Genomic DNA, 22,376 nt, shown 5'->3' with positions numbered 1-22,376 from the left:
CACCCCCACCCCCTGCCACTCCCATCAAACAACCAAGAAACCAAGGTGGCTGCTCCTCTACTCACTTAAGGGTAGGCACCCACCTAGCACTCCCTCTGTGACCTGACCTCAAATCCTCATTCCTCAAATCTGTAATGTACATATATATATGCTGAGAATGGAACCTAGGGCCTTGTGCATGCCTTGCAAACCGTCTACTAAGGGCTGAGCCTCAACCCCACCAACTTAATTATAATTCTTGACAGTTGCCTAATTATGTGTGGGTCCAGAGGGTGGTATCTGGTTCTTCCTGGCTTCAGGAGATGCTGCTTCCTTGCTCTGAATGACACAAATCCTGTAGTAATGGAACCTCATGTAGAACTTGGGAAGCAGATAAGTAGCAAAGCCATTCCTTTCCGTTTTAGCCATGCTCCTGATCCCTGAGAGCTCCAGCCTCTACGGCGTTCCCAGTAACATACTTCTTCCTTTTTTTTTTTTTTTTGCCAGTCCTGGTGCTTGAACTTAGGGCCTAGGCACTGTCCTTAGGCTTTCTCAAGGTTAGCACTTTGCCTCTTGAGCCACAGCACCACTTCTGGCTTTTTCTGCGTATGTGGTACTGAGGAATTGAATCTAGGTATTTGTGCATGCTAGACAAGCACTCTACCATTAGGCCACACTCAGTAACAAACTTCTTAATGGCCTTGTCCTTGGGCATGTATGGTATGCAAGGGGTGCAGGAGTATGGGACTGCATGTGTAGGGTACAGCCAATAGGCTTCAAGTAGCCACATGCTTACAACAACTGTTTTGTTTTTTTTTTTCCCATTAACCTTGTCATCTTAAAAGCAAAAGTCAAATATAGGTCAATGTATACTCTTGGCCTAATTTATGAACTTTATCAAGCATGGGTTTGCCAGGGCTGGAGGTGAAGCTCAGTGATAGAAGTAGATGCTTAGCATGTGCAAGGCCTTAAGATTAGTCTCTGGCACATAAATAAATAAATAAATAAACAAATAAATGAATAAATAAATAAATAAGAGGTAGGAAGAAAACTGTTGGCAGAGAGACACTATGTAAAAGCAAGAGCTCATAACTGAAAAACAAGGCATAGAGGGTAGGAGGCATGGCTGAAGCAGTATAGCACCTGCCTAGCAAGTCCGAGGTTCTGAGCTCAAACCCCAAGAACACCAAAAATAAATAAAAAGTTTAGCGGGGGTCGTGGCTCAGGTTCAAAGTCAGCCTAGGCATTAAAGGATGTGACACTCTTATCTCCAGTTAATCACAAGAAAATGGGAAGTGGGGCAGTGGCTCAGTGGTGGTAGCCTTGAGCTGGAGAGCTCAGGGACAGGGCCCAGGCCGAGTTCAAGTGCCATGACCCACCAAAAAATAATAATAAGTTTACTATTATGATTGTAAATACATTTAAAGCCAGGCACAGATGGCTCACACATGTAAAACTAGCTGAAACCTGGAGGATCAGGTTTGAAACAAAGCTGAGCAGACAAGTCTATGACTCCATCTCCAATTAACCACTGAAATGCTAGAGTGTCGGCTTTGAACAAGAACACCAAAAAAGCTAGGCGCTGGGGGCACATGCCTGTAATTCTTGCTACTCAGGAGGCTGAGGTCTGAAGATTGTGGTACAAAGCCAGCCTAGGCAGGAAAACCCCATGAACCTCTTAACTACTTAAAAGTCAGAAGTAGAGCTGTGGTTTAAGTGGTAGAGTACTAGCATTGAGCAAAAAAGCTGAAGGACAGTGCCCAGTCTGAGGTTCTGAGTTCAAGCCCAAGGACTAGCAAAAATTAAAACAATAATAAAAGATAAAATGGATAATTTATGAAGTTTTACCCAGACATTTCTTTTTTTTTTTTTTTTTTCACCAGTTCTGGGCTTGAGCTCAGGGCCTGAGTACTGTCCTTGGACTTTCTCAAGGCTAGCACTCTACCACTTGAGCCACAGCACCACTTCTGGCTTTTTTCTATATATGTGGTACCGAGGAATCCAACCCGGGTCTTCATACATGCTAGGCAAGCACTCTACCACTAGGCCAAACTCCCAGCCCCAGACATTTTTTTTCCCCATGGTTGTTCTCTAGTGTGGCCTAGTTTTGCAGAAACAGAAAGCAAACTAGGACTAGAGCTGCTGGAATTAACTTGTATGGCTATTTTGTGTTTCCTGGCTAGATGTTCTTGCTTGAAGCAGAACTCTGAGACAGTTACTTCCTGTGCCAGCATGGCTTCAGAAATGATTCTCTAGGCCTTCTAGCTTTTTTTTTGTTTTTACTAGTCCTGGGGCTTGAACTCAGGGCCTGGGCACTGTCTTTGGGTTTTCCTCAAGGTTAGCACTCTACCACTGGATTCACAGCTCCATTTCCAGCTTTTTCTGTGTATGTTGTACCAAGGAATGGAACCCAGGGCTTCATGCATGCTATGTGAGCAGGCTACCACTAGGCTACGCTCCTACCCCCCTCTTTTTTTTTTTTTAAGGCTCCAGGGGCAGGGAGTTTGGCCTAGTGGTAGAGTGCTTGCCTAGCATACATGAAGCCCTGGGTTCAATACCTCTATACACATACAAAGAAAAAGCTAGAAGTAGTGCTGTGGCTCAAGTAGTAGAATGCTATCCTTGAGGAAAGCCTAAGGACAGTGCTCAGGCCCTGAGTTTAACCCCTAGGACTGGGAGGATTGGGGTGGGAAAGAGGCTCCATCTCCATGTTCAGAGAGTCTAGGGATTAGGACTTCAAAATACGAATTGACAGCAGATGACCTCAAAGATTATGAAGACAGAAACTAATGGAAATGTCTGATTTTTCTGATACTGTGTTAGGACTCATATTTGAAGGGGGAAAGCTGGGGAAGGTAGGTAGAAAGTGAGGGAAGGTGCTTAGTTTGTATCATTTGATCAAAAGTGTAATCCAGATGGGCTGCCAAGGTTTCAGACTAGAAATCTACCTCCCACAGGGCTTTGTTAGGAACACTTGAAAGGGCTCCTGGATTTTGAAGTCAAACTCAACTTGGATTTTAGACAAAAAGGGAAAGTTTGGAGGGAAAAAGAAAAAGGTAATCTGTCTGACCTCAAAAGCCACGATTCAGAAACAATGTCTTTTTAATTTATCCCCCATGTCAGAAATGGTCTGCTGAGAGGCCCCATAATTATCTGGTAAGGGGAAAGTTCTTCCAATATGTTTGACATATCTGCAAACCTGATTTCTTCTTGTGGTCAGATTGTTTTCATTCTCCATTGTTATGAAGAAGGAATGAAATTTGTTTTTAGAGGATTTCTAACTCTCCTTTCATCTGTTCTTTCTGAGCAGCTCTTCATTTAATCAGCACTGAACTTATTTACTTAAAAGACTCCTTCAAGCTTTAGATAAATAAGTACATTTCCAGGGGGTAGAGATTGTACTGATATTCCCCAAATATTTTTAGGTCAGTTGTAATTAGTATCTCTTCTGAAGATGAGTAAATCCTAAAATAATCAAGTAAAGCTGGATGAGTATAGGCAAAATACACATTTTTTTGGACAAGGGCAAGGAGTTGCAAAATAGTTTTAAGGTTTTAGAGCATTTGGTTCTGACCCCTGGCTTTTTTTTTTTTTTTTTCCATTTTATTGAGGGCACTGGAGATTCAATTTTTGAGCCTAGGGCAACCTAAACTCTATTCCTAGCTATTTAAAAATTTTATTTTGAGACAAAGCCACGATAAATTTCCATTAGTCCTTAAACTTGAAATCCTCTGGCCTTAACCTCGCTTAAGTTGCAGGGGTTTCAGGCATTCTGCACCACACTAGCGGACTTTTTCAATTAACAAGTGATTCTTTCCAGTACAATCTGAATGCTTTTTCTTGGAATTGTTTAATCAGAATTTTGTTTTAATATTTTAATCTTTCCTGACTCAGAGATTTGGGAGGAATTTTTTTCTTCTGTTTTTTGGACCTGGATCAAGAACAAACTGAATTTTCAAAGCTATAGGTAGAGGAGTAGCTGACTCAGAAAAGCCTGGAAATAAGACTGTCCCACCCTATGAGGGAGGGGCAGAATGTGGTTAACTTTCTTTACCAGGCTGACTCTAATATTTACATATATGCACCTCACTCTCTGCCCATCTGGATAATATTATCTAGTGGAGGAGCAGATTCTTTAAATGGCTTGCTACCAAATGGAATGCCTTCAAGGGCACAGAAAAAAGGAGACTGACTCTCTAAAGAAGGTCATGTCATTTAGAAGTTGGTATGGGGGGAGTGGGACTGTGGCTCCAGGGGTAGGGCAGTAGCCTTGAGCTTTAGAGCTCAGGGACAATGCCCAGGCCTAGGGGTAGGACAGTAGCCTTGAGCTGAAGAGCTCAGAGAAAGTGCTCAGGCCCAGAGTTCAAGCCCCAAGACCCACAAAAAAAAAATTTGGTAAGGAATGTAGCTTAGGAATGCTTGCCTTGCATGTACAAAGACCCAGGTTCGATTCCTCGGTACCACATACAAAGAAAAAAGCTGGAAGTGGTGCTGAGGCTCTAAGTGGTAGAGCTCTAGCTTTGAGAAAGCCCAAGGACAGTGTTCAGCCCAGAGCCCAAGCCTGAGACTGGCCAAAAAATAAAAATAAAAAAGAAGTCCCAGTTTCCCAGTGAGAATCTTATCTCCAATTAACCACTAAAAACTGACGGGAAGTGATGTGTAGGCTCCAAGTAGTAGAATGCTAGCCTTGAGCAAAAGAGCTTAGGGAAATAGCCCAAGCTTTGGTACTGTAGATAAATCTGGTACTACCCATTTTGTAAATCGTTTCCTTCTTTTTAAAGTTTTTGTTGTTTTAAGAGTACTGGAGGGTGGGCACTGGTAGCTCATGCCAGCAATCCTAGCTACTCAGGATGCTGAGATCTGAGGATCCTGATTTGAAGCTATCCTGGGCAGCGGAAGCTCTAAGCTTTATTACTACTTTAGTCTGTTACATGCTCTCCCATAGAGCCACATTTTCTGTCCTTTTCTTTTGAAAACAAGAGCTTATAGTTCACTAGTTTACATTTTGTCTGCCTATAGATGCTCTTGTGCCCTTCTGGAAGAGCAGAAAAGTTACAGTGAAAGCCACATAGCCCACAGTGGGGCCCTTTGCAGAAAAGTTTCAGACCTTTCCTTGCTCCCTTAGCCTTGCCTCCACCTCCCCATCCACTGGCTCAAGTTGACTCAATCTCTACCTCCCTATCTACAGGCTGAGACCATGACATCCATTAAAGCTTGAGCCATAGACTGATTTGAAATGATATCAATGATTAAAGCAAACTCTCAATTAGCAGAAGTCAGAAAAGAAATACACATGTTTATTTTAAAAATTTACAACAGAAACTAGAGGGGAATCTTCTTTAACTTGACCTTTTCTTCTACATTAGAAAAGTATTTCATCTTTGTTAAGATTTCCTTGGCTTTTTCAAAGTCATCTGAAATAAATAAGAGACACTGATGTCAACTTTGTTTCCAGCAGAAATAAAATCAACACTGGCAACCAAGACAGCTGGCTCAAAGCTGATCTCAGACTCTGGAGGTCTATCAGTTAGTTAATCAGCAATGCAGGGGAAGGATATCTGCATTAGCATTTATTTATTGTTTTCAGCCAGTCCAGGGCTTGAGCTCAGAACCAGAGCACTGTCCTTAGGTTTTTTCGAGGCTACCACTCTACCACTCAAGCCACAGCACCACTTCTGGCTGTTTTCTATGTATGCGGTACCAAGGAAGAGGTCTTTGTGCATGCTAGGAAAGCACTCTACCACTAGGCCAAAGTCCCAACCCTTATTTTACTTTTTAAAAATTGCTATTATAGGGCTGTGAATGTGGCTTACTGGCAGAGTACTTGCCTAGCACGCATGGAGCTCTGGGTTGTTTCATTCCTCAGTACTACATAAACAGAAAAAACCAGAAGTGACTCTGTGGCACAAGTGGTAGAGTGCTAGCTTTGAACACAGAGAGGCTCAGAGACAGAGTCTAGGCCCCAAGTTTGAGCCCCAGGACCAGCAAATAAATAAATAAATATTATTATTATAAAGGTGGTGTATAAAGGAGTTACCATTTTATAAGTCAGGAAGAGTACATTTCTTTTAGAAAAATGTCATTCCTTCTTTGTTCTCAGTCTTCACCCCTTGTCCCTCTCTCTCCCTCCCTCCCATCCATCCTTCCTTCCTTCCTTTTGTCAGACTTGGGGCTGGACTCAGGGCGGGAGCACCATCCTGGATTTTCCTCAAGGCTAGGGCTCTATCACTTAGGCCACAGCCCCACTTCTGGCTTTTGTGTATGGGGTACAAGGAATCAAACCTGGGTCTTCATGCATGCTAGTAAACACTCTACAACTAGGCCAAGCTCCTGGCCCCTGTCCCTGCATTTTGTGTCCTCCTTTCCCCACCCCACCCACATAAAGGAACAAACAAGACCAAAACAAAACTTGTTTTCATTTCCTGGAATCCATTTTGATAAACACGATATTTTAAATGACCAGAGGCACAGAGGCAATGTGTCTTTGGGTTCCTCCTCTGGGGGACATCTATGTTATTACTATTATTATTTTGTTTCGTGCTGGTCCTAGGGCTTGAACTCTGGGTGTGGGCACTGTCCCTAAGCTGCTTTTGTTCAAGACTAGCACTCTACCACTTGAGCAACAGTGCCATCTCTGACTTTTTTTTTTCCTAGTGGTTAGAGATAAGAGTCTTTGAACTGAGAGCCTCAGATCTCAGCCCCCTGAATACCTAGGATTACAGGCATGAGTCTCCGCATCCAGTCATTTCTAATTTTTTTCTGAGTAGTTTATTCAATTAAGAAACTTTTTTTGCCAGCCCTGAGGCATGAACTCAGGGCCTAGGCACTGCCCTTGGACCCTTTTTGTTCAAGGGTAGCTCTCTGCCACTTAAGCCACAACACAATTTCCAGTTTTTTCTATGTATGTGGTTTCAGGGAATCGTACCCAGGGCTTCCTGCATGCTAGGCTAGCACTCTAGTGGTAGATTTTTTTGACTTGGTTGGCTTCAAACCATAATTCTTAGATCTCAGCCTCCTAAGTAGCTAGGATGATAGGGGTGGGATACCAGTGTCTGGCAAATAACTGGATTATTAATAACATTATTATTTTTGTCAGTTGTGGGACTTGAACTCTGGGCCTAGGAAGTGTCCTTGAGGTTCTTTGTACTCAATGCTACTATGCTACCAACTAAGCCATAGCTCCACTTCCAGTTTTTTGAGTGGTTAATTGGAGATAAATCTCGTGACTTTTCTACCTGGGCCAGCTTTGAACCATGATCCTCAGATCTCAACCTCTTGAGCAGCTAGGATTATAGGCATGAGCTACCAGTTCCTTGTTGATATCTGCATTACTAGGAGTCAAATTAATCCAAAGGAGTAAGAGTATACTTGTTTACAAATTAGAGGTTCTGATTTTCTCTTCCACAGTCCCAAGTGATAGTTGCTTTGTTTTTAAAGCTATTATTATTATTATTATTTTTTTTTTTGCAGAGCTGGGGACCTTATACAGGGCCTTCCACTTGCCAGGCAGGTGCTCTTCTACTGAGCTAAATCCCCATTCCCAGTCTAAACTGATACATGTTTGGGATGACAAAACAGCAAGGCTTCCACTATGCCAGGTACACGGCTCAGAGCTGCCCTGGGGCAGGGCTTCCATTCTCTGGCATGATACTCATGAATTGGCACGGTTTTCTTTTTTGTATGTGCCAGTCCTGGGGCTTGAGCTCAGGGCCTGAACGCTGTCCTTGGGCTTTTTTTTCTTTTCTTTTCTTTCCTTTCTTCTTCTTTTTTTTTTTTTTTGGTGGGTCATGGGGCTTGAACTTGGCCTGGGCACTGTTCCAGAGCTCTTCTGCTCAAAGCTACCACCCTACCCTTGAGCCAAGCCCCATTTCCATTTTCTAGAGGTTAATTTGAGATAAGAGTTTCAGGTTCTTTTGTACCCAGGCTGGCTTTGAACCTTGATCCTCAGATCTCAGCCTCCTGAGTAGCTAGGATTACAGATGTGAGCCACTGCGCCTGGCTGCCCTTGGGCTTTCTTAAAGCTAGAGTTCTACCACATGAGCCACAACACCACTTCTGGCTTTTTCTGTGTATGTGATACTGAGGAATCAAGTTCAGGTCTTTGTGCATGCTAAGCGAACACTCTACCAGTAGGCAAAACTCCTGGCACCATGGCATGGTTTTCTGTCACAGGTAATTTTGTCCCATGGAATCATTTGTCAATATCTGGAGACATTTTTCATTGTCATAACCAGGTAGTGGTACTGACATCTAGTGAATGGAAAGAAGCCAGGGATGGTGAGAACAGCCTCGTAAAAAAAAAATTACCTGGCTCAAAATATTAGTAATGGGTCGGTAGTGTGGCCTAATGGTAGAGTGCTTGCCTTGCATGCATGAAGCCTTAGGTTCAATTCTTTGGTATCACATACATAGAAAAAGCTGGCAGTGATACTGTGGCTCAAGCGGTAGAGTGCTAGCCTTGAGCAAAAAAAGCTAACGACAGTGCCCAGGCCCTGAAGACTGGCAAGCCACAGGACTGGCCAGAAAAATAAATAAAGGGGCTGGGACTGGGACTTTCCGGCCTGGGCTTGCTTTGAACCTTTATCTATACATCTCAGCGTCCTGAGCAGTTAGGATTACAAGCATGAGCCACTGGCAGCATGCCATGAGATGGAGTCGAATCGTGAGAACATTACTGCTAGCCCCAACTTTGGTCTCTCAATCTTTGCCACTGCATAAGCTCCCAGGCAAACATTGTTTTAATTCTGGTATTGCCTCCCTGTGGCTCACACCTACAACCCAGCTGGAATATTGAACTCAGGGCTTGGGTGCTATCCATAAGCTTTTTGCTGATGGCTAGTGCTCTACCACTTAAGCCACAGGGCCACTTCCAGGTTTCTGGTGTCCAACTGGAGATAAAACAGTCTCACAGAATTTGCTGCCCTGCTGGCTTCAAATTACAATCCTCAGATCTTAGCCTCCTGAGATCAGGAGGGATCAGGAGGAGATCAGGAAGGATCAGCTTCAGGATTATAGGCATGAGCCACCAGCACTCAACCCTACTGCTTGTTTGGATTCACTGTTTTGTTTTTCCAGCAAGGCAGAAACACAGATTCCTGCATCATTTGTATCTCCTACTGTCTCCACTGTAGGGTAGGGGTATGTCATAAAGTCAAGAATTCAATGAAGTACCTTGTTCAAAAGCCATCTTCACATTGTCAGTAAATTCTTTCTTTTTGGCTGAAAAAGAAGATAGTCATCTTAACATTCCAATTTATATACACTCATAAAATGAAGACAACACTTTGTGATCATGCTACTGTAAATTCAAAGCAGGACTGGTAGCTCACACTTGTAATTCTAGCAACTCTTCAAGAGGCTAAGAACTGAGGATGGTGCTTTCCCACCATGCACAAAGCCCCAGGTTTGATTGCTCAGTACCACATATACATATATATATAAAAAAAAGCCAGAAGTGGTGCTGTGGGTCAAATGGTAGAGCTCTAGACTTGAGAAGGCCCAAGCACAGTGCTCAAGCCCTAAGCTCAAAGCCTGGGACTGGCTGAAAGAAAGACAGAAAGATAGACAGACAGACAGACAGACAGAAGGAAAGAAAGAAAGAAAGAAAGAAAGAAAGAAAGAAAGAAAGAAAGAAGGAAAGAGAGAGAAAAGAAAAAGCCAGAAGTGGTGCTGTGGCTCAAGAGGCCTTGAGCAAAAAGTATCCCTAGACAGTGCTCAGGCCCTGAGTTCAAGCCCCAGGCCCAGCAAAAAAAAAAAGAAAAAGAAAAAAGGCTATGGGGAAAAAGAGAGAGGAATTTCAGCAAGGGAAAAATTAACATCTTAGGATTTGCTCTTCAGCCACCGAAGGTTTAATGAAAACCCTTGCAAAGTCTGTAGCCTCCAGGGGAAAATGAGAACATTCTGATGACTTGAACCTTAAGGAAGAACTGCCAAATGAAATAAAAGAGCAACACCTACTCTCATAGAGTCCTCATTAGAAACTCATTAGGACTTCAAGTATGTTTTCCAGCTATAAATTGTACCAATTATTTACAGCTTCGTTGAAAGATTAAAAAAAAGAATGACTACTAGGGTTTGAACTCAAGGCGTCTTCTCCCTGCAGTCACATCTTCAGCTCTGCTTATTTTTAGTTATTTTTCAGGTGGTCTTACACTTGTGCTCACATCAGCTTTGGACCTTGATCCTTCTACCATAGACTCTTCCTCAGCTAGGATTAGATAGACCAGAATCACCATGCCCAGGTGATTTTAAATGGGATCTTTTTTTATTTTTATTTTTTTGTTGATCACAGGGCTGGAACTCTGGGCCTGGGCACTGGCCTTGAGTTTTTTAGCTCAAGGCTACTGCCCTACCCCTGGAGCCACAGCGCCACTTCCAGTTTTCTAGTGGTAAACTGGAGATAAGGGTCTCTGGGACTTTAGTGCCCAGGCTGGCTTTGAACTGTGATCTTCAGGTCTCAGCCTCCTGAGTAGTTAGGATGAAAGGTGTGAACCACCATGCCTGGCTCTTTTATTTTTTAACAACTTGACTAATGTTATTCCTGGTTTGAATGTACATTTTCCATTTTTTTTTTCCAGTCTTGGCCTTGAGCTCAGGGTGTGAGCACTGTCCTTGAACTTTCTCAAGGCTAGAGCTCTACCATTTGAGCCTCAGCAACACTTCTGGCTTTTTCTTATGTATGTGGTACCGAGGAATTGAACCCAGGTCTTCGTGCATGCTCGGCGAGCACTCTACCACTAGGCCAAACTCCTGGCCCCTAAATTTATTTTTAAAAACCAAGTACATATATACATACAATGGTTTTATAATGACAAAAGATTTGGAGGGGGAAATGTTTTTGTTTTCATTATACACAAATGGCTTACAGATTAAGGTAACACTAGCTACTCTACTCAGTACCTATAATACAAACTACTCAGTAAGCTGAGATCTGAGGATCACAGTATGAAGCCTGCACATGCAGGAAATCCCATTACTCTTATCATCAACTAATCAGCAAAAAGCTGTAAGTGAAGGTGTGACTCAAGTGGTAGAGCACTAGTCTTGAGCAGAAAAGCTCAGGGACAGGGCCCATATCCTGAGTTCAAGACCCAAGACTGAAATACAAAATAAACACACACATACAGAAATAAAGATATGAAAGAAAATCAGAGTAGATTCAACATCATCAAAAAGGACTCCAAGGATTATATAATTATATATTAATACCTATAGGATATTACTAAAAATACAAGTAGGGCAGGGCACCAGTAGCTCACATCTGTAATCCTAACTACTTAGGAGGTTGCAATATGAGGATTTAAGCCAGCATGACAAAGAAAGTCCATGAGACTTTTTTTTTTCTGGTTCTGGGACTTGAACTCAGGGCCAGGGCATTATCTCTGAGCTTCTTTTGCTCTGTGGCTACCACTTGAGCCACAGAGCCACTTCAGGCCTTTTTTGTTTATGTGGTATTGAGGAATAGTACCCAGGGCTTTATGCATGGCAGGCAAGCACTATACCATTAAGCCACATTCCCAGTCCTCCATGAGACTCTTAAATGCCTGTCATACTCTATTAAATAAAAAAAAAGTAATAGCAGGAGGGCTGCGAGTGTGGCCTAGTGGTAGAATGCTAGCCTTGAGCTGAAGAGCTCAGGAACAGCACACAGGCCCAGCATTCAAGCCCCACTACTGACAACAACAACAACAACAGCAACAAAAAACCAAAATCCAAAAACAAACAAACAAAAACCAAAACCAAAACCAAAAAAAAAAAAAACAAACCAAAAACCAAAAAACTAAAAAAGCATTTTTTTTTTGGTTGGTCGTAGGACTTGAACTCTGGGCCTAGGCGTTGTCTCTGAGCGCTTCAGCTCAGACTAAGTCCAGTTTTCTAGAGGTTAATTGGAGATAAGTCTTCCCGACTTTAGTGCCTGGGCTGGCTTTGAACTGTGATCCTCAGATTTCAGTCTCCTGAGTAGCTAGGATTACAGGCATAAGCTACTGAGCCCCGGCATGGAAAAAAAAAATTTTAAAGGAATTTCTAGGAAATGTGTGACTTCCATATCAAATGAAGGCGCAAAGTGTTTCATGAAAAAAAATTAGTCTGAAAAGCAGAAAGCTGGCAGCCTGATCTCCCTCTTGGTCTCTAAACCTTACAGTAAATTAAAGTCTTTTGAATGAGAGATTTATGAAATTCCTTCATAACTTCATTACAGTGTCCATAATTTAAGCAACTTTCCAAAGGAAATGAAAATCACAAATCTAAGGAGCTGATATTCTCATGCTAGGAAAAGTATTACAGTGTAGAATGAACTTCATAATTTCTTTACCATGCACCCCTTAATGTATCCAGAGTTAAACATAAAAACCGCTACCTTGCTGGGAATGTGGCTTAGTGGTAGACTACTTGCCTAGCATGCTTGAATTGAAGCCTTAGGTTTGCTTCCTCAGCATCACATAAACAGAAAAACCCGAAAGTGGTGCTGTGGCTCAAGTGGTAGAGTGCTAGCCTTGAGCAAAAATGCACAAGGGCAGAGCCCAGGCTCTGAGTTCAAGCCCCACAACCAACAACAATAAAAAAGCTACCCGAGAGGCAAACTCCCTATATAAAGCATGTGTTTTTATAGTAATCAAATGATTACTATAAAGTGCACCTCATTCAACAACTCCAATTTGCTGTCTAACTTCAACAAGTTAGTGATTCATAAAGTTAAAACTGCCTATACAGATCACTGTATTACATGGCTCCACATGCAACCGGTCAAATGTGACCTTCTCGACTGACTTTTACCAAGTCCTTTCCGTTTTATTCAAATAACATATATTACCAATACCCGAGCACTTGCCAAGCTAAAAGAACAGAACGAAAATCGATCACTACCAGAAGGTAATGTTCAGGTTAATCGTGTCTGCCTTCAAACTACCGTTAACTTCATGTTATCCAGGGTGATGCTTAGCTGAGGATCTCGAAGCCGCCCAGGGCAGTACGGTTCCCGAGACTCTTACCTCCCCATTAACCACCAACAAGACAGAAGTGGAGGTGTGGCTCAAGTGGCAGCGCGTCAGCCTTGAGAAAAAGGCCCGAGACAGCGTCAGGCCGTGGGTTCAAGGCCCAGTACCGGCAGGCATGCACACACACGCAGACACACACACAAAGGTGACATTTACTTAGTCCTGTTTGCCTTCGTGCTGCTTCTGTGAGCCTTCGTTCCAGGCCACATACACAAAACGCGCCAGCACGATGTGAACCGCCACTACCGCCACGATGGCAGCGTAAAAATCACTGTCGCGGCTGGACATGCCGAGGGCGCCGGCGAACACGCACGACGTGGTGGCGAAATACAAGCCGATGGGAACCGTGATGATTAACGCGGTGAAGACCAGGAGCGTCTTCAGGCTGGACGGGAAGAAGTCCTCGTTCCTGAACGCGGGCGGCTGCAGGGGATTCAGTGTCACTTTGTCCACGCGCTCCATGCTGTCGCCGAGCAGTGGGAAGCGCCGGCCTGCGGGGCCGCGGCAGGTGTCCGGTCCAGACCGGATGAGCCGGAAGTGCCCGTGCTTTCTGCCGGAGCCGCACGGCGGAACCTAAGCCGAAGCCGGTCCAGGCCGGCGCACAGCCGGAAGTCCCCAGGCTTTCGGCCCCCCCCCCCCCGCGGGCTGAAGCGCGCATGCGCGGCGCGGTGCGATGATTCAAGTCTTAGGACTTGAACTCTGCGCCGCGAGCTGAAGCGCGCAGGCGCAGCGCGGTGAGAAGCTTCTGAAGTGGAATTTCTTTTTCGGGGATGGAGGTGGGGAGAGGTTCCTGGGAACTGAGCTCAGGGCCTGCGCGCTGTCCGTGAGCTTCTATTTCTTAAGGCTAGGCTTACAAGCGTGAGCCACCGGCGTCTGCCATTCTCTCTCTCTATTTTTGGTTGGTCCTGTGGCTTGAACTCTGGCTCAAGGCTACCGTCCTATCCCTTGAGCCACAGCACCACTCCCGGCTTCCTGGTGGTTAGTTGGAGATAAGAGTCTCATGGACTTCAGTGCCCGGGCTGGCTTTGAACCACCATCTTCAGATCTCAGTCTCCTGAGAAGCTTGGATTACAGGTGTGATCCACTGCGCGCACGGCATGTTTATTTCTCATTTAACCCCAGATATATACTGGTGTAGCAAAATATAATGGGTGCAAGGAGTTTGGCCTAGTGGTAGAGTGTTTGCCTAGCATGCAGGAAGACCCAGGTGCAATTCCTCGTGTACCACATACATAGAAAAAAACTGAAAGTGATGCTGTGGCTCAAGTGGTAGAGCTCTAGCCTTGAGAAAACCCAAGGACAGTGCTCAGGCCCTGAGTTCAAGGCCCAGGACTGACCAAAAAAAAAAGTAAAATGTAATGGATGAATGGATGGCATATTTTATCTTTTACCTTGGACAGTAGATTCAACTTCTGCCACGGCCTCTTCACTTTGAGCTTCCGCTAGCTTTTCATTGATTTCCATTATTTCCATGAGGAACTGACTGTCCATTTGATAGTCTGTTCCTTCGGGAATCTCTATTCCATGGAGCTTTAGCTATAAGGACAGAAAACAAGTGTGATTCAAGGAACTAACAGACACATGCAATAATCTTAGGCAAGGGAATATCTTGAATAGCAGCAAAAGGGTGTGGCTCAAGTGCTAGAACTTTTGAGTAGCAATTGTGAGGTTCTAAATTCAAGACTTAACTGAGGGTGGAGAGTGAAAAAGAAAAGATGGGAAATCACCTTACAAGGTATAGTCCTCTGCTCAGGGGAGCCAGTAGGGTCTTATAGGCATCATTCACCAGTGTGGAATGCTTCTCTGAGAAATCCTTTTCAGTCTGTTAGTGGAGATGAAAACATTCTTATCACCCTAGAATCAGCCCTTTGTAACATTGCTGATGGGCAGGCATCTAAGAAAGTGTGGCCTAGGCAGAAGTGATATTTGGTGAGGTAGATTCATCAACCAATGGATTCTATATTATCTGGGAAGTCAGATAAAAGCTGTAAGTGACATCTCTGGGCTGTAGCTGGCTGGGGAATCTGTTGCCACTGGTAGAGCTGGTTGTCCAACCCTGTTCCTGATAATCACTATAACCATAGGCCACAGACTCTTCCCGTTGTACACATTGGTTGGGGAAAAATTCCAACAAACTACCTGAGACCTCTGGCTGAAGAAATCTGGGTGGATAAGACGCTGTAGCTGCTGGTAGCGGTGCTGGAGTTTGGTGGTGTCAACTTTGAAGGATCGGTTGCTAGAAGGAAATTGGGAGATAAAATGCATCCAGTTATTTAGAGATTTATATACTAAGGTTTAGTTGCTGTTCTTGAAGAAGATACAATAAATGTATTGAGACAATTTTAGAAAGTGGCAAATGCCATGTAGGAAAACAGAACAGGGTTAGAGAAGGCGGTGCAGGAGGTGGATATGCAGATGATACCTGAGCTAAGACCTGAATGATACTGCAGAACAATGAAAGATCAGAGGAAGGAGTCATCTGGGCATTGAGAATTGCTAGTACCAAACCCAGAAGTACATTAGATACCTGTAATTCTTGTCCATATCTTAGCTCCTCAGGAGGCTGAGAATCACTGTTGGAAAGCCAGCTTAAGCAGACTTATCCATGAGACTCTTATCTACAACTAACCAGCAAAAAGCTGGAAGTGGAGCTCTGGCTCAAGTGTTAAGAGTACCAGTTATGAGCTAGAGGTCCTGAGTTCAAGCCCCCAGATTGGCAATAAAACAAACCAAAAATCCCTTGGGAGCAAGATTGTCATCTTGACAACTTAAAGGTTAGTGTGATACAGCCCAATCAGTATAACTGCTCAGGGAATGGGGAAACATTATGCAGTTAAGGAAAAGGGACTTTTTTTTCCACCTTCTTTAACTTTCCAATGGCTAGGTACTTTTCTCCCAAGGCCTACACAATAACTTTACCACAGAGCCACATTCTTAGCCCATTAACATTTTAATTTCAATACTTATCTTGCTAAATTACCCAATCTGGTCTTGAATTTATAATCCTCCTGTCTCTCAGCCTCCCCATTTCATGAGATTACAAATGTAAACCATCAGGCGGGGCCATGAATCCTCTCTGTGTTGGGTTTTAAAGCCAGGTCTCCATGTGCATTATAGGCAAGGACTTTTGCTGAATTATGGTCCCAATTTCCTCTTTTTTTTTTTTTTTTTTTTGTCATTCCTGGGGTTTGAAGTCAGGGCCTGGGCACTGTCCTTGAGCTTTTTCCACTCAAGGCTAGCACTCTTCTACTCTGAGCCATAGCTCCACTTCCAGCTTCCTGTGGTTTAGGTAAGTCTCAGAGACTTTCTTTCCTGGGCTAGCATTGAACGGGGATCCTGAGATCTTAGCCTCCCAAGTAGGTAGGATTACAGGCCATCATTACCTAGCTATTTTTTTTTTTTTTGCCAGTCCTGGGGCTTGAACTCAGGGCCTGAGCACTGTCCTTGGGCTTTCTCAAGGCTAGTGCTCTACCACTTGAGTCACAGTACCTGTTGTCTTTTTCTTTTTTCTTCTTTCTTTCTTTCTTTCTTTTTGTTTTTGGTGTGTCATGGGGCTGGAACTCAGCTGGGTGTTGTCCCTTAGCTCTTCAGCTCAAGGCTACCGCCCTACTTCAGGGCCAAGCCCCACTTCCTATTTTCTAGAGGTTAATTGGAGATAAGAAGTCTCAGGTCCTTTTGTGCCTGGGGTGGCTTTGAACCTTGATCCTCAGGTCTCAGCCTCCTGAGTAGCTAGGATTACAGGCATGAGCCATTGTACCTGGCCTGGCCTTTTCTATGAATGTAGTCCAAGAGATCAAACCCAGGTCTTCCTATATGCCAGGGAAGCATTCTTTTTTTTTTTTTTTTGTGGCCAGTCCTGGGCTTGAGCTCAGGGTCTGAGCATTGTCCTTGGACTTTATTTTGCTCAAGGCTAGCACTCTACCATTTGAGCCTCAGCGTCACTTCCGGCTTTTTTTTCTATGTATGATACTATGTGGTACTGAGGAATCAAACCCGGGTCTTCAGCATGCTAGGCAAGCACTCTACCACTAGGCCAAACTCCCAGCCCTCAGGGAAGCATTCTTAACACTAGGCCAAACTCCTGGCCTCTAAAATTTCTGTTTTTTGTATTGTTATTTTTAAGTAGTTGTACAGTGGTGTTTCAATTCAACAAATCAGTTTATAAGTACAATGCATCTTGATCAATGTCACCCTTTCAATTATTCTCCCCATCACAATTTCCATTTTTGAAATCTAGGAGTTTTTCTACTTCCAGAGTGTGCTCCATTTTCTCTCTGGTTCTGCCCATATGTTCCTACCTCTGCAGTTATCAACCTGCAGGGGAAAAAGGTGTAAAGAAAATTTCATTTATTAGCCCCTTTCCTTCTAATTCTAATTGTCTCCTTGGAACATTTGCCTACAACGTGTGTGTGTGTGTGCGCGCGCGCGCGAGCCCATATATGCACTAACCTTTACTTCCATGTATTGTTGACTTACTTTTGTGGGGTGGGGTTTGAACCCTTAAACACATAGGAGCTATGCAAGTGCCACATTCCCAGCACTTGCTCCCTATATAACCTTGGGCTGTTTACCTCAGCACTTTCTTTTTGGGACAGGCAGGTTACTGCAGGCTTGAACTCATGACCTTGCGTTTGTTAGGCAGGTGCAAAGGGGTCGCAGAATATCATGCCCACAGCCATCCCAGCAATCCTTTTTTTTTTTTTTTTTTTTTTTGCCAGTCCTGGGCTTGAGCTCAGGGCCTAAGCACTGTTCTTGGACTTTCTCAAGGCTAGAGCTCTACCACTTGAGCCTCAGCACCACCTCCTGTTTTTTTTCTATGTAACATGTGGCACTGAGGAATTGAACCTGGGTCTTCATGCATGCTAGGCAAGCACTCTACCGCTAGGTCAAACTTCCGGCCCCCCAGCAGCCCTTTCTTAAAGATCTAAACCCAACACCCCCATTCCTTTCCTCAAGCTCTGCTCCTCGGCTTCTACCCTTCGGCCAGCAGCCTGCCCTTAGGTCTCCTCTCACAGTCCCTGACGTGGCTGTCCCTCTCCCCTGCTTCATGTCCTTTCCAGAATACTTCTTCCTTAGCTCTATCTCTGCCCCTTAATTTGACGTTTTCTGGCCACTTCCCCCGCGCCAGTCTCTCCAGGGCTACGCCTACCTCCCTCGCCAGCAGTGCGGGTCCCTCTCAGTCCGCCGGGCTCTGCCTTCCGCTCCGGTCTCCACCAGTCCCCTCCCATCCCCGTTACCGCCCTCCCTTTTCTTCCGCTCCCCAATCCCTAACTCCCGGAGCCCACCCGCCTCCCGACACCACGCCCGTACCAATCCATCAGGGTGAAGTAGTCTCGAGTGGGGTCAGGAGGCTGCAGCGCGCGGCACCGCGGGCAGAAGAACCCGTCCCCACGCCCGGGGTCCCCGCAGTGCCAGCACCGTGCCCGGTGGCTTCCTGCCTGCGAGGCAGCATGGCTGCTTAGCAGTCTCCTTCCGGAGACCACAGCCGGCTGCAGCCCCCATAGCTGAAACCGGGCCTTCCAGCCCCACATCTGGCCCAGTGGCCTATGTCACCAGGGTCACTACTGCAGGAATAGAAGACGGTGTGGACCAGAGGAATGCTGCTGATTGGCTGTGGATCTGAGGGGGGCGGGACCCGCTGGGAGCGGTGTAGGGGAAACCAGGATGTTGAGTCCCGTTTCGCATTCTAAACTACAACTCCCAGCAGGCATCGAGGCTACGCGAGGCACTACAACTCGCCGCTTCTCATTGGCCTGGCGGCGGCGGAGGACGTTTTGATTGGTTGAGGGTGGAGTTTGTATCTGCAAGTTTAGCGCCACACGGCTTGGCTGGGACTGTGAGGACCTTGTGGCTTTAGGTGGGCTCCCGTGGTGAGTCATCAGTGGGAAACTTCTCTTGGGTAGCTAAGGGTTCGAATCCCGACCTCAGAGCTTTGTGCAAGTGGGACCTTTCAAACTTCCTCTTTGTATGGATTTTTTGGGCTGTTGGGGGAGGGGGAATGCATGGGCGACTCTTTTCCTTCCTAAATTAATCTTCCAGATGTAACTCGCTTTCCCGGTTAAGGAGTTGAGAAACAGGTCAGGCAGTTTAGGATGAGAAGGAACGGAGTTGCTCTCTTCAATATCAGTCAAAAATGACGCTGTAAAGAGTTCTAGAAATGCTACACGGTCCTTACGATCTCTAGATCAAATCCCCCCAACACTCCCAGTCCCTGCGCTCCAGGACTTGGAGAACGCTGGTGGGTAGGAGGATGTCCCCAGCGACCATACGTGTGAGAGATGAGGTCCTGGGGGCAGAGAAGAGGGCGCTAGCCTTCTTGGGACTCTATTTGAAGCAAAGGTTGAAGTTCTTTAGTCATGACTTTCTGCTGTGGTTACTTTTCACTGTGGGCTTTCGAATAAGAGCAAGTTCTAATTAGCATTTATTACGAGGGGAGAAGCCCTATATGCCTCACTTAATTTAACCCTCAAGATTTGTCTTTCAGATGAGGGGACAGGCGCAAAGAAGTGAGCTATTTAAAAGAATAGCTGACTATACACTTGTCTGCCTCTGTGTGTGCGCACACACACACACACACCAGGACTTGAACTCACGAGCTCACAGTTGTTTTTTTTTGGTCCAGTCCTGGGGCTTGAACTCAGGGCCTGAGCACTGTTCTTGGACTTTCTCAAGGCTAAAGCTCTACCACTTGAGCTACAGCACCGCTTCTGGCATTTTTTCTATGTATGTGGTACTGAAGAATTGAACCCGTCTTCGTGCATGCTAGGCAAGCACTCTGCTAGGCCAAGGGTGCTCATTTGAGTGCCACTTCCAGTAGTTTTCTTGTTTTTTTTTTTTTTTTTCTTTTGGTTTGTTTTTGTATTTTGCCAGTACTGGGTCTTGAACTCAGGGCCTGCCCACTGTCCTTGGGCTTTCTCAAGGCTACACTTGAGCCACAGCACCACTTCTGGCTTTTGCCTTTTCTGTGTCTTTAGTACCACGGATTGAGCCCAGAGCTTCGTGCATGCTCTACTACTAGGCCAGGTCCCGTGGCCTCTTTTTCTTTCATCTTTTCTTTCTTGTTTTGACTAGTTAATTGGAAATAGGAGTCTCACTGACTTTCCCGCCTTGCTTGACTTCCATCCTCACCCCTCAGCCTCCTAACTAGGATTACAGAAGTGAGCCTCCTGTGCTTGTTTGATTTAGGATTTCTTTTGTTTACCTTCACAGCTTTGAGTAAAAGCAGGCATTCGGGAACAATGCTTGCAAGCCTAGAGTTTAGGGAAGAACAAAGATTAGGTGGTAATTGAAAGTAATTTAGGCTGTCTACTGGAGGTTCTGTTTTAAGAGTGAATGTCCAACTCATTTGGGTGGGAGCTTCTGTTTAGGTCTAACCCTCTCCAGATGCTCCCTGGCTAAGAAGCCAGGTAGGAGGCTGCTATTCCAGCCCTGTAGTTAGCATCGCAAAAGGGCAGGTGGGTTCGGTTTGAGAGAATTGTCTTTTTTTACAGCTTGAAGTGACTGTCCTGGAACCTAGAGTGAGCCAGCCAGAGTTTGTTCCTACATAAAAGGAGAGTTTTTGACTTTGTATGTAAACATATAAACTGTCTCCCAGCTGTGGTGTAGGGAGTTACTTTTACCTGTCTTCTTTCCCTTCACCCCAGTTTCACTACTTTTATTTATAACCTCCAAGCAATATTTTTTTGTATTTTTCCATGTGGTTTATGGTTAACAGACAGCAAACTGGTCCTGATGAAAGTTATCTTATAAAAGGCTTAGGCCTGGAAGAATTTTAAGTCTGGTCAGTGAGATTAAAATCCTAAAAAAGACTACTTTTTGCTTTTGTTATGGATTATTTTCCTTCCTCCCCTCCCTTCCTTCCTTCCTCCCTCCCTCCCTCCCTCCCTCCCTTCTTCCCTCCTTCCTTCCTTCCTTCCTTTTTCCTTCCCTCCCTCTCTCCTTCCCTCCCTCTCTCCTCCCTTCTCTTTCCCTCTCCCCTCTCTTTCTGCCAGTCCCAGGGCTTGAACTCAGGGTCTGGGCACTGTCCTTGAGCATTTTTCTCATAAGGTCATAGAGTTAAAGTTTGGAACACAGATTTTAGAGTCTCTAGTGTAGACATCTGGTAAGGCATGAAGTTCCTCAGTTTTATTTGTTTATTTATTTTTGCTGGCCCTAGAGCTGGAACTCTGGCTTGGGCACTGTCCTTGAGCTCCTTTTTGCTCAAAGCTAGCACTCTGCCACTTGAGCCACAGAACCACTTTTGGCTTTTTCTGTGTATGTGGTACCAAGGAATCGAATGCAGAACTTTGTGCATGCTAGGCCTTAAGCCGCATTCCCAGCCCAATAGCAATATTTTTGAGAGCAGGAAGAAAAAATAATAATCCATAACAGGGTGGGAGTATGGCTTAAGGGTAGAGTGCTTGCTATCACGCACTAAGCCCTGTGTTCAATTTCTTGGTACTACATACACAGAAAAAGCAGAAATGGTTCTGTGGCTTAAGTGGCAGAGTGCCTAGCCACTGAGCTCAAGACCAGGACTGACATTAGTGGCTCAGGTCTGTAATACTAATTATTCAGGAGGCTGAGATCTGAGGATTGTGGTTCAAAGCCAGCCCAGGCAGAAAAGTTCCTAGGAGACTCTCATCTCCAATTGACCACTCAAAAACTGGAAGTAGTGCTGTGGGTGAAAGTGGTAAAGCAATAGCCTTGAGCAAAAGAGTTCAGGGCCAGTGCCCAGGCTCTGAGTAAGCTCCACGATCAACCAACACACACACACACACACACACACACACACACACACACACACACACACACACACACTCAAAAGTTGCTTTCCCATCCTTCCTCTGTTTTTTTTGTTCTGGACTTACCTGGGCCTGGATACTGTTCCTGAGCTCTTCAGCTCAAGGCTAGCGCTCTACCTCTTGAGCACAATGCCACTTCTGGTTAATTGGAGATAAGAATCTCAAGGACTTTCATGCCGGGGCTGGCTTTGAACCTTGATCCTCAGATCACAGCTTCCTGAGTAGCTAGGATTTCAGGTGTAAGCCACCTGTGCCCTACTTATGTGTCTTTTTTTTTTGTTTTTTTTTTTTTGCCAGTGCTGGGGCTTGAACTTAGGGTCTGAGCACTGTCATGCATGCTAGGTAAAAGCACTCTACCACTAGGCCAGACTCCAGGCCCCCTGGCACATCTGTTACACAAGCCATACCTCCACTTTTGGGTTTTTGCTGTGCTGCTGGAGTGAAGAGTCTCAGCCTTTTCTACCAGGGCTGGCTTCAAACCTCGGTCTTCAGATCTCAGCTTCCTGATTAGGTAAAATTACAAGTGTTTAAGCCACTCTTCATTCCTCACTCAAACTTTAAGTCTTGCTCCTTAAAACTTACCTTACTGTCTGTTGGTCATTTACTTCTGCAGATCATA

The 22,376-nt window shown here is 44.9% G+C and overlaps 1 protein-coding gene and 1 pseudogene across 4 annotated transcripts; both read right to left on the bottom strand.

The window, feature by feature from the left end:
• Positions 1-5,255: 5,255 nt before the first annotated feature.
• On the bottom strand, positions 5,256-14,261 carry LOC150045177 (vacuolar ATPase assembly integral membrane protein VMA21 pseudogene; annotated as a pseudogene). Its single transcript, XR_016532974.1, has 3 exons — positions 13,131-14,261; positions 9,151-9,198; positions 5,256-5,393 (listed from the first exon to the last, which is right to left on the bottom strand). The product of XR_016532974.1 is annotated as a vacuolar ATPase assembly integral membrane protein VMA21 pseudogene (transcript).
• Positions 5,256-18,563, bottom strand: Hscb (HscB mitochondrial iron-sulfur cluster cochaperone). Of its 3 annotated transcripts, none has more exons than XM_090320390.1 (6): positions 18,285-18,563; positions 15,114-15,210; positions 14,707-14,796; positions 14,366-14,510; positions 9,151-9,198; positions 5,256-5,393 (listed from the first exon to the last, which is right to left on the bottom strand). In XM_090320390.1, exons 1-6 carry the CDS (start codon positions 18,503-18,505, stop codon positions 5,302-5,304), a joined length of 693 nt encoding a protein of 230 aa, XP_090176516.1. In that variant the 5' UTR covers positions 18,506-18,563; the 3' UTR covers positions 5,256-5,301. The 3 variants fall into 3 exon arrangements, with proteins under 3 accessions (XP_090176516.1, XP_090176518.1, XP_090176517.1); XM_090320392.1 differs by lacking the exon at positions 18,285-18,563 and adding an exon at positions 18,124-18,177; XM_090320391.1 differs by lacking the exons at positions 15,114-15,210; positions 18,285-18,563 and having other exon boundaries at positions 14,702-14,791.
• Between the last annotated feature and the right edge of the window lie 3,813 nt (positions 18,564-22,376).

Source organism: Megascapheus bottae, chromosome 28 (genome assembly GCF_031878675.1).
Source record: "Megascapheus bottae isolate mThoBot1 chromosome 28, mThoBot2.hap1, whole genome shotgun sequence".
In the NCBI taxonomy this organism is placed as follows: Eukaryota; Metazoa; Chordata; class Mammalia; order Rodentia; family Geomyidae; genus Megascapheus; species Megascapheus bottae.
This window is presented reverse-complemented; position numbering and strand designations above follow the sequence as displayed.